The sequence below is a fragment of the Mesoplodon bidens genome (assembly GCF_964165515.1).
Source record: "Mesoplodon bidens genome assembly, chromosome: 9".
Taxonomy (NCBI): Eukaryota; Metazoa; Chordata; class Mammalia; order Artiodactyla; family Ziphiidae; genus Mesoplodon; species Mesoplodon bidens.
The window spans coordinates 9,588,043-9,600,292 of record NC_138166.1 but is presented as its reverse complement, the minus strand read 5'-3'; the positions used below and the strand labels follow the sequence as shown (position 1 = coordinate 9,600,292).

Below are 12,250 nucleotides of genomic sequence, written 5' to 3'. Positions count from 1 at the left end.
ATGAGCATTCTAAATTGAAAGCAATAAAATCACTAGCCATCAGCATGTGGCTAGTGAGCCTTTTGTTGTCACTTGGTACTTCTTTCTGGCACCAAGACTACCTTCATTTCACATTCTTGAAAAAGGATATAAAAGCAATTGTTGTGTTGTACTTCTAGCTCAATTTCTTTGCATCTAATTTTCTTTTCGCAACATCTCTTATGCTTTGCTTTTCTGCTTTTTGACTTGAATTTCAATGCCTCTCCTTTTTTCTCCCACATCCTCCTTATGATGGAGCTTTTAGTAACAAAGTTGTGTTTTTCACCCCTCCATCACACGTTATGTTTCCAATTCATTAATTTAAAAAGTGGCCAAAAGACTGGCTTCCACAGTAAAAAGGAGGAAAAAACCTTGCTAGGTAATTAAAATAAGATTTAGTTATCAAATTGTGAAAGTCAATTAGTTTTTATAACATGGTTCTTATATAACATTGTTCTTTTATAACATGGTTCTTATTTTATGCTGCTTGAATACCCCTTTCATGGCAACAGATATATTTAATTTATTAAACATACAAGCTTCAGAACACTGATAAATTGAAGAGTTTTCAGTTGAAATTATAACACAAACAGAATTAATTGGATGCAAATTAAAATAATAGGTGCTCATAATTCAAGTCTTAACAAGATATTATAACATTCCTGCAGACAGATATGAGTCTGTAGTGAAGTTCTTCTTGAAAAAATAGATTTGTTAGTACATCTTAAATAATGTACCATGACTGAATTAATTATCTATAAACCTTAAAACAAAATTAAATTTTTGTCATAGTTAATCAAGCTTAGAATAAATGCCTATTTTAGAATGTTCACCCATTCAGTAATATTTCTGGAAATGCTTGGTAAATTCTTTTTTGTTTCTGATTAATAAGAAATAAACATATCTATGAATATAATGCCAGAATTCATATTTCTGTAGCATAGAAACTGAAGTATCTAGTTTATTTTATCCCATGTAATATATTTAATCCTGAAGGTTTCACTGTATCCCAGTTTATTTAGCATTAGAGTTTATACACCCAGCGGGCTAGTTCTGAATTGTGTTATATAATTAATGTGAGATCAGCCTTTCAACTAAAAAGGAAAATATTCAAAATAATTATCTTTATCCAAGAAAGGAAAAAACATACACAGATTTATATTTCGTCATAAGTATTTTCCTAGGATGAATTATGTTGTAGACTCAAAGGTAATAGAATGAAGATACATTAACAAAAATAAGGGTGACATCTACATTTTACACACTAGCAACTTCTAATTTCCAATAATTTTTATACCGTATTGGTGTCCCAGGAGCAGAAATATATATTGTACCCAAGTTATGTTTACAGGAGAAAAATCAATCGAAAGAAAAGTGATGAATTCAGTGGTCAGTAAACATGCTGTTGTCCACTAAAATTCAAATATTTGCACGGCACTTCAAAACTGAATCCAGTTAAAACAGTTGTGCGTGAGAACTGATGAAAGTTATCAGCCCCAAACATCACTTTTTTAAAAAATATACTTAAAAATTTTTCATAAATCCAGTTCTTACTGAAGTTGTGAAACAAAGAACCACCGACCACAGGTAAAGAACCTTAGTAGGTTAATGCTTTATTTTTTAAAATGCCTAAAAGAGCATTTCCATTTTGTGAATTTAGTCAAATGGCTATTTCATTTCAATAAAACCCAGAGCCAGTGAGAGGCGGTACCCGCTTACACATGGGCACACCATGCATTTCTGTTTCCACTGCTGCTCTGCTGTGCAGCCCTCACACGTTTCACTACTTCAGGGAAGTCTCCATATTTCAGGGGGTGGCACCTAACTTGATTCATTTTGCTAGTCTGAAATGAAGGTAATGAGGAACTCATTTACCCACTCCTTTAAGAGAAAATGTGCTCTCTCAGAGCTTAAAACAAAAGTAGTCATGTTACTCTTCATTTTTTAAAAATAAAATATTTGCTCAATTATTCTCTCATATTTGGAAATGCATTTTAGTTACAAGGAGGAGTTTGGGCTAAAACAGGATTAAACCCAGTAAAAATGTGCAGGGAAGAAGTGTAGAATGAACAGCCTCAGCCTGCAATGAAATATTCAGATTCATTTAGTCAGCATATTAATTTTCTATAATTTGGAGTTTATCTGATAATTTAAGAGCAGTGAGATTTGGTAGGGAAAAGTTCTCTCTCAGACATTCATAGTCGCTATAATATTTATCAAAATCTCTTTAAGAGGTCCTTTAGTTTTCAGAATGTCCCATGTAAAGACTTAATAACTTTGCAGACTGAAATCATATATTTGAACTCAAGAATAATAAATAATTTATAATACTCAAATGTAAATATAGGTGAATAGATTTTATAGGCAATGCTTCATTGTTTTTTTTCTCTTCATCTTTCCTGTTCTTTCTCGTAGATGACAATTTTACTAATAAACTAAATGGGTTAAGGTAAAAGAATGGGAGTCAACAGTCCTTAGCTTCCCTGGTGAAGAAAAAAATGTGGAATCAATGACTAAATGAAGTCTAGGGTCACCCTCAGTTAGCACATGTAATTGAAATTTGCCACTATTTCAAGTGATTTACTGTTTGCTAGCAGACGTCACAGCTGTGAAACTTGATCACCCAGGTGACACAAGCATCATTTATTACACCCCCAGCATAAGTATCAAAGACTCTCTGGTCTGTTTAATGCACTAGCAATAGCAATAGCCGTGGTGCTTTTAACTTATATAATACCATACTATTGTTTCAAATAACTTATATTCAGGAGTGTTTCATAACTCATCTGGGAATCTACTCAGTTACATAAAATCAGAGGGGGAAAAGATCATTCGTTCAATTTTGTGAAAAATTTTAAAAATTTCCATGTGTCTCTTTGGACTTTAAGATCAAAATTTCCAAGTGGAACACCCATGAGGATAAGTAGTTGAACTTACTTTAAAAGTTATGAGGGAAAAAAAAACAGATTTCTTTTAACCTCGCAGGACATTTGGTTCTGTCTAAAACATCCATGAGACATTTGGTTCATAAGACATTTGGTCCACACCAAAGGGTCCTTGAAGTTTGGTCAATCCAAAACATCCATGAGCTTGTTTGGTCCACATCAAATGGTTTTGGACAGGACCAAATATCAAGGACTTTTTGTAGTGGACCAAATGTCTTTTGGGCATTTTGGACAGCACCAAATGTCTGCTAACCTTTTCTAAAGGAATCTTGAAAAGGAGCTAGTATTTTTGTTATTTAAAGAAAATTCTATTAGTGCATTTTTCCCTAATGACTCTGGTGAGAGGAAGGAAGTAGGAAACAGTTCCGAGCATGGTGGGCCAGCTTTCTCTTAAATATTCTGTGATAATGAGAGATTTAAATAGAGAATTTCACCTGACATCCTGACACCAGTGATCTTTGCTATAGTTAAAATCAATTAGGAGCTGATACCTATACTGATATCTAGACAACTTACAAAATGGGCTGTCTTGCCCTCCCCTCTATTACCTTTTCTGTTTCTTCATGAACTTTAAAGCCACATATTTAAAACACATGCTCAGTCATGTTTCCAAATTGTGTTGTAGAAATGGGAAGTGCAATTCAACTTTTTGATATTCACATCTCAGCTGAATTCTAGCACTTCAAGATGCTTCCTCACTGTTTGTCCACGAATTCCCATGGCGATTCATGAACTGGCTATCTCTTGACTCTTCTGCATTGTGGGCTCCATCACATGGGGGCTAACACAGTGCAGGGACAAGTCTAAGGATGTTATTATGACATTTAAGAAGTCTACTGCTTCTACCATGTTGAAAACACAGTTATACACTTTTTGTTTTATAAGGTGCAGTCATGGGAGGCATCCTATACCTTACCTTATGGGGTCAGAAACCCAACAAGAGAGTCATTGAAAATGAGAACCTTATTTCCCATCTTACTTAAGCTGGTATGGGTCAAAGTCACTACTCCATAGAATGAATGAATGAACAAAAGAATTAATTAATAAAAAAATTTTTTTTAATTTTAATTTATTTAAAATTAAATAAGGTACCATTCCTTTTTTTAAAGGGCGGAAAACTATTTAGACATGCTTCTTCATGAAACTAAGGGAAAATAATAGAAATGTGTTGGAAGAGTATTTCTAGGCCCATAATTTGATTACTTTGGGGGGAAGTAACAGTTTTATTGAGAAATAATCTTCATATTCTACACTTCATTCATTTAAAGTATACAGTTCAAGGTTTTTACTTTATTCACAAAATTAAGCAACCATTACCACAATCAGTTTTATCACATTTTCATCATCCCCCAAAGATATCCTGCACCTTCTACCTGTTGTAATTCTATTTATTTTTCAAAACGTTCTTACTCTTCTCATTTGCTCTTAATTTTGGTCCCAGTTTTTGTTTGGTCACTTTTTATGGTATTCTCTTGGGCCCCAGGTCTGTTGAGGAGGACAGGGGGGAGGTGGTGGGGTGTGTGGAGGGGACTGCGTTACGTGCCTGGTAAATTATACTATAAAAGGGTTTTCGATAGGACCCTGAGAAATGTACCAGCAGTGCCTAAGTGAGGATCTCACAGAGAAATACATCTGTGTTCTGACACGTCGATAGAAGTTGGCTAACCACTGGATAAACATAACCTCTGTTTATGGTTCCTTTCTATCCTTTACACTCTCCCTCCTCCTGACTCTTCTGCTCTTTCTCCTCCTCTCTTTCTATCTTGTCTTATTTTGTTATATTCCTTTTTCTAGATTACCTCAGGCCTTAATACAACAACAGCTTCTGTCCTCCAGTTTTCCATTGGTAAGTTTTTTAGCAGTTAAGCAATTTAACTTGGAAGTGTTTGTTTTAATCATAGTGTATAAGCAGGATTATGGTGCCCAATACTTTTAGATTTAGAGCAGAGTAAGTCTTAACACTGCAGTAAATAATTTAAAACATTTTTGAAGTGAAATTTTAAAAATTGTAAATACTACATCCTGTTCTCACTTCTCTCTGGCAGCCAGTGGTATTTAAAAATAATCCAAATAATCCGAAACATCTTAAAGGTATTTACATGTGGATTTTGAATGTATTGGATTATTATATTACACAGAATTACCTTATGAGTAATGTTTCCTCAGATTTAGATTGAAATCTGTTAAATTTCCTGCATTCTTACTGAATGGCAGTGAAAAAGGTAATTATTGGTGGCTCAGAGAAACCAATTAAGGCTTCATACTTGATGTAAATAATCTATGTTTAATTCAGACACAGATAATTTTAAAATGACTGTATCTGGCAGTATTTCTTTTAAGTGCCTTTGTATTAGAGCTAAAAATTTCTACCCAAAGCTTTCAGTAAAATCAGGTATCTTTTGATCAAGTGTTTATAGTTTTGCTGTCTATTATATTATTTTCCATTTGAATTTTCAAAGGTGTATATTAATAAATAACACAAGTTTCCAAAGGGAATGTTCTAGGTAAAGAAAGATGTTGCTTTCTAGATGGGGGCTAGTTTATTGGTCTTGGTCTCATAACATGGAAACCTCCTGTCCTCTCCCCATGACATGAGGACTGCTAGCAGCCATGCCCCTGAGAAAGCATCCTCCACTTTCCACTGTCTTCACCCTCATATCTTTGGGCATCCCCCATTAGCAAAAAGACTGTTTCCCTCACTAGCCTTCTAGTTCTAACTGCAAATCAGTGCTCCCACAGCCCACTGTGGTTGACTGTACCTAAGAACAATTTTCTTCAAGTCATGTATTGTAGTTGTCACTTTTTCCTCAGGTTGCCCCCTTTCAGCTTCTGTAAGTAAAAATGTGAACCTGCCTGACTACGGTTTGGACTCTTCTTCTAACATTGATAGCATTACCTATAACAATTTACAAACTATTCAGAAGTCCATATGTGGTCATAAGAAAAGCATTGGCAAAAACAAAATAATGAGTTTTTTGCTAAGACGATTTTCTTTGATCTATTAACAAGTGTATCCTAAATTTTGATCTATTAACAAGTGTATCCTAAATTTTCTATAATGAGCATGTAATACTTCTATAATCAGAAAAAAAAGCTCATTTTTAAAAAGTTGTGGTGCAACAAAAACAGATTTTTAAAACTCTAGCATGACGGGCTAGTGTAACTTAGAGGTTCTTAACCAGAACAAATGTGTTTAAATTCATTATGCTATTAATATAAAATATAAGCTAGATTTTTTATTTATCTGTATTCTGAGTATTTATTTGAATATTAATTTCAGATAATATCTTTATGCAATTAAAGAACACAAGAGAATCCTCTTTAAAATATATGCCTCACAATTCTACTATATTTAAATTTTAGTCATGGTAGCAGAGATCCAGCACCAATTAAATTATCCTTCCTTAAAGGAAAAAAAAAATCTATTTTTGTAAATAGTATACTGTGGAGCTGGCATAGATTTTATTTCCTCACCTTTCAGTAGCACCCTACCATCAACAGTAGAGCTGATGAAAGAGGGCCAAGTAGGGGTGTTTATCAGAGAATGTACGGTTTGGTGCCTGAGACCCAAAACCCAGAGCAAGCACCATGCCCAAAGGCTTGAGACTAGACCCAAAAATGTGACTTAGCAAGAATCCTTGATTTCCCCACAAGCCAGAGGGCTGCAGCTCAGTGAGCCAGAGAGTTGCTTGTATTATACAAAGCATGGATTTGAATCCCAGGTTAGAAGACTGGAAGAGTAACTGAATCAGAGAGTTGCAAAAAGATGGTTGGATGGATAGATAGTTATGTCAAGTTTATAACTAAAAAATACACTTAGAAATCTTTTCTGAGTGGGAGGTTTAGAATAAAAAGTGAAATTTTAACATGTCATTGTTTGGGAATGAAACAAAATATTTAGTTAAAGAAATTATAATTTACTGCCTAGCGACTTCATTGGGGAATTTGCTTACTGCCTTTTGAGAATAAAAATTCTTGGGAACTAAGAAGTATTAAAGTGGCTGAGAAACACTGTAGTGGCAAACCATTAGCTGTATGGTATTGTATGGTAAATAGGCATAGTGTTCAGAACTTTCCAGAAATGGTTTTGTGTATCTCATGATGAGTACTTGGAGTCGTATTCTTCTGTTTGTATGTATGGTGTGAGGACTAGACTGGGGCATGTACACAAATTCCAGAAACGTCATAATTGTGTATATTCATCCTGAGCTTTACAAGCCCCACAATACCCAAAGTAGCAGTCGCAGACAAGTAGCCACTGAATTTATATTCTCTTCAAAAATTATACTGAGTGTGTTAAAAAAAAACACTGTGTATAGACAGTTGAACATTTATATTTATTTGTGTCTTGTGGCACTTTCCAAATCTATTCAAATAGTGTGGTTAAATATGGTCAGTCAGATTTAGAGTCACTCCTTAAGGAGTCCTCTGGGATGTTAAATGTTCATTGTATATCATGATGATTCAGATGTAATATAGACCATTTTCTAGGGGATTCTGTCATTATTTATGGCCTCAATCATAAGTATGTTCATAATTATGGCTATATAACCACAATTGAATAAATTATTGCCTTGGTATTTTTATATTGCTCTTATAAACATTTTAATTTCATCACAAGCATTATCCAAGATAGTCCATATAGAAATGTCTTGAATTACTAAGGAGGGTCTCAGATAAACTCTGTCATGCCAATGTGTAGCACCAATGCTATCCCAGCTCTTTCTAAATACACACACACACACACACACACACATATATAAATATACAGACTATCTTAACCCAATGAATTTTAAAGTTAAAGCATCTTGAAAACACAGTTCTGCAAGTTGAAATGTACTAGGTTACCAACAGCTAAATCATCTTGAAAGATGTCCTAAGATATTCTTAGAACAACTTTTCATTTTTCCATTCCAGTGAAAGATCTCATATCCATTTCTGTGCTGAGGCATCGATCTGCTACAATCCTCACTTGATTCATTAGATTCAAGTTGTGGAATTTATGGTTGTAAGCTTAGGGGCATTTACCCATTTCCTTTAGATTTCCTCTGGGACAGGAAGAAAAACTTGAGAAGATGCCCTCGTCAACCACTATCTTACAGATGCCTCCAAACTCTGTTTTCCCAGGCAGGGTCCTTGGTCCAAGGGAAGTGCTGGTAGTGCTGTGGATCCATTATTCACCTAACAAAATTTCACTGACTATTTGTTGTCTGCTTAGGCTTTTCTGAGCCCACGTTAACTATGGAAAGACAAAAAAGTGAGAAAGCAACATTTTTACAGTGTTTAGTGGTGTGGTAGAAGGCTCTGGATGCATATGGAGCATGAAACGTCTAGAGAATGGCCAGACTGTTATAAACATAGATGGACGTGTGTACAGGTCCCCCGGTGTTAGGTCCTGCAGAGTACAGCAATTCAGGAAGGCTTCTTAGAGAGGAGAATCCCTGAAAGTCAACAGCATGAGTCAGTGGAAAGGACAAAGTTTTTCCAGTTGAGGAGATAGAGTGACATAAGCAAGGCTTAAAATGGGAACATGAGTGCTCTCCTAGAGCAGGAGGAGTGCCTGGGGTGGCTGTGAGCAATGTCACAGTATCTGTGTCCATCTGAAGAGCTAATCTGCATCAGCTGGGAGTTTTAAGTAGGAAATAGAGGTCAGAAAAAGGACCTCTTTCTCTCTTGAGCAATAGAGAAATACAATGAAATTAATTCTTAATGTGTGTGTGATCTTCCTTAAGAAAGATAAGTTGTGTTAAGAATGGATTTGTCCCTTCCTTAATGTAAATCGGCATTGATTCACTCAACAAGAACTTGCCAAGTAATATGCTTGTTCAATTTAGCCCAGCTCTTTTTTTCAGATTAATAGAATCCATTGGCTAAATGGGGATTGAAAGTAAAGCATTTAAAAACATACATTGTGAAGAACGGTTTGCTATGGGAGGTAATTCTGTCTTGTCCATCATGCTATTCTCAGCCCCTAGCCTAGGGACTCAAAATTAGTAGATGCTCATAAATATTTCTTACCTGAGTGACAAGTAACTATTACAGAGACATCTGTAATATTATGTAGCCAAGTGCTAAATTGGTATGATGCAGACATTTCACCCCAAGAAATTTGGGGGAGGTGATCTGAGGACCCCAATCAATGGAAAAGATGACCCAGAAGGAAACAGAGAATCACCAATAAACTATGCTTTTAGTGAAGCCAGTAGATGAAAATACATATCCATGTGTTTATCAGTTTGCTATTATTGAACTAGCTAGAATCTTTTATTTGTTCATAATTTATAGAGTTAGTATCTTTTTTCTTTGGTTTTACTTATAAATATCCTAAAGATTTTGGGTTTTGTGGGTATGTGTGCGTGTGTTTTTTATTTATTTGTTTTGGCTGCACTGGGTCTTCGCTGAGGTATGCGGGCTTCTCTAGTTGCGGCGCACGGGCTCTAGAGTGCACAGGCTCAGTAGTTGTGGTGCACAGCCTTAGTTGCGGTATGTGGGATCTTAGTTCCCTGACCAGGAATCGAACCCAGGCCCCCTGCATTGGAAGCGTGGAGTCTTAACCACTGGACCGCTAGGGAAGTCCTGTGTAGTTTTGTTTTGGTTTTTTTTCACTGCTTTTTTGTTTGTTTTTAATCACCTCAAACAGAGGAAAGGCATTATATCATAAATGTTTTATATTTACAGATTAAGATATAAAAATGTCCTTAGGCCTGAATTATTCTCCTTCGTGCTGTACATGCTACAGAGTCTCTGAGATAAATGAGAGCTACTCATTTTGTATTTTGAAAAATAAAAACTAGAAAATTACAAAGTTAGAGGTATTCATTGCTGAATTGGAAGATTGCTTTGTAAAAGAAAAGAGATCTTTTTCTCAAATAGATGTAATGAATAAAATGCCACTTATAAGAGGTATTATATTGCATTTAGCATGAGGGAAGTTTTTCCCTCAAGCCTGATTCACAAACATCTTAATTACTTAGAACTTGATTCGGTAGAGAAACTGTCCCTCAACTCTTGGAACAGCTAATTCAGAAGGAGGAGAAATTGAGCCCTCTTATATCTTGGTAGGAATTATTGCTTATTTCCTCTGTGAATATCCTGAGATATATTTCTAAATCAGACTCTCTTTTTTTTTTTAAGAGTCACTTTCCTTGGTAAGTAAGTAAGACCTTGGGGAATTTATTATGAAGCCGTGAAAAACTCTTTTGAAAACACGGGAATCTCTGAGTATGAGGCTAACAAAATCTCTGGTGACTTGAGCTCAAAACATACATAAATAAAAACAGAAGTTTAGAAAATTTTAATGGTAAAATTAGCTTAACACATGTGCTTTTAAGGTTAAATACATGTTTTGAGTTTAAGATTCTTGGATATAAAGGATATTAAAATAAGATTTATTACTTGATTTTTAGATCTTCAGGAATCTATATTAACACAAAAATTGAAATATTTATATATGGAACACTTCTGGGTTATCTATTTAATAATTAAAGTTTGGAACTGATTTTAATTCAGGTTATCCTTCTTCATCCTGGAGTTGACCTTTTTAGGGAATGTATATTTAAAAGACCAGTTTATATGAGCTTTATACATTTTTCAAATCCACCTCACCCCAAGTTCTTAAGTCCTATCTTACGTAATAAAGGGGAATATTCTGAAATATTGTAAGATGCTACTAAGTATAAGGTTCTGGCAAAGATTGTTGAGATTAATTATGTCTTTGTATTATTGAAACTGATAACTAAAGAGTTGTCTTTACGTGAATTAAAATACAGTTTGAAAGATACTGTACCCTTTCTCTTTTGAAATATTTATTTCATTGTCACTCATCTTGATGAGGCTTAAAAATAAATATTAATAATTCATTCATAAATATGTTTCACTAATATTTATTGAAGGCTGTTCTAGTAGAAGGGATAAAACAGTGAACAATAGGATGAGAAGAAATTGATATAGATTAAATGGTCTTTCCTCCATGAAAACTCATCTCATTGCCACACCCTCATATCTCTGAATCCCTACTTCCTCTGTATTTATCTTATGATGCCTACTTCACTCTGTGTTGATTTATACTCTGGCCATTTATGCACATCCACTTTCACCCTTTATAGCTTAAATGTTCCGTGAGGACTAAGGAGTGTACAAGGATCCCTCTTTGTATTTAAGGCAGAATTTTACTCATGACTAGAACTAAATAGATATGAACTGAATTGAATTCTATTCTTAGGTTGGGAAAGAGATTTAGTGAGGTTCCACGTTGGTGCTCAATACTAGACCCTTCTTGACTGCTGAGGCAAGGGAGTGTGCTGAATGAAATCCATGGGCAATATTAAAACCTGGTCTGAGCCAGCAGTTTTCACTTTCTTATCAATCAAGGACTCTTGATCAAGGATTCTTTTATCACAGATCTTTAGGATGTGAATACATCCACTTTAGGGAAAGCAAAATCTAAGAAACTGCCCAGCCTTCCAGGAGTTTATTATCAAGTAGGTGGAGGTTGGGGAGGGGAAGTCCATGTGGGAGAAGAAACGGAGGGGTGCAGACCACAGAGGAGGTTGAGAGGGCAGCCTGTTGGAAAGTCCAGGAAAGAGGGAGATCCAAAGGCAGGACTTTATCATTTGGGAGGGAGACTGACAAGAGCAGGTGTGGTACCGCCCCAGAGACTCAGCATCACAAGGAAGGTTAGAGCAATGGCTCCCTTCAGGGAAATAAGGCAGTGGCCATTCTAAGACCTTGAGACCAAGGTCAAAGCCCGAACTGCAACAAGGATGGTAATGCTGAGTCTCCAGATTGCTGGGGGGTGGAGAGGGACGTTACTTAACACCTGCTGCCAAAGGTAGGGATCAGTCCTCCTAGAAAATGAGCCAGGCCTGAGCACTAGGGCTTGGTTTATGGCCTCCACTCCAGGGAACAGAGGGCTGCTCAGCAGGGAACCTGGCAAAGCCTGACACATTTTGCATTTGTCTTCCTTGTGTTTTTCTCAACATAAGATCTGATGAAACCTCCATGTTGTGGACTTGGGAGGGAACTTGCAAAGGGCTGGGCACCTGAAATTGGTTGGAAATGGCATGGCATTCCATAACGCAGGAGGGAATTGGTCACTTTCTCTCTTATAGGAGTGGCAGGAAAAAGGAAAAAATACAAATATTTTGGAAGTGAGGGAATGGAGAATAGGAATGAAAGGGAGAAAGGTACAAAGGGGAGGAGGACAGCTGTTCATTTTATATCCTGTGGTCATTGTCCATCTGCCGTAAACTGAAAGAAGTCACCTAATGAGGTTTGGGAATTTCAGC

General features: G+C 35.9%; 1 protein-coding gene across 1 annotated transcript in view; it reads left to right on the top strand.

Annotated features, from left to right (window-relative positions):
* The window catches only part of RELN (reelin), a 532,619-nt gene that overhangs the window by 276,733 nt on the left and 243,636 nt on the right, over positions 1–12,250 (top strand). The window contains exon 8 of the mRNA XM_081244879.1: positions 4,758–4,809. Coding sequence (XP_081101005.1) covers positions 4,758–4,809 — 52 coding nt within the window. The remainder of the gene's footprint in view (positions 1–4,757; positions 4,810–12,250) is intronic.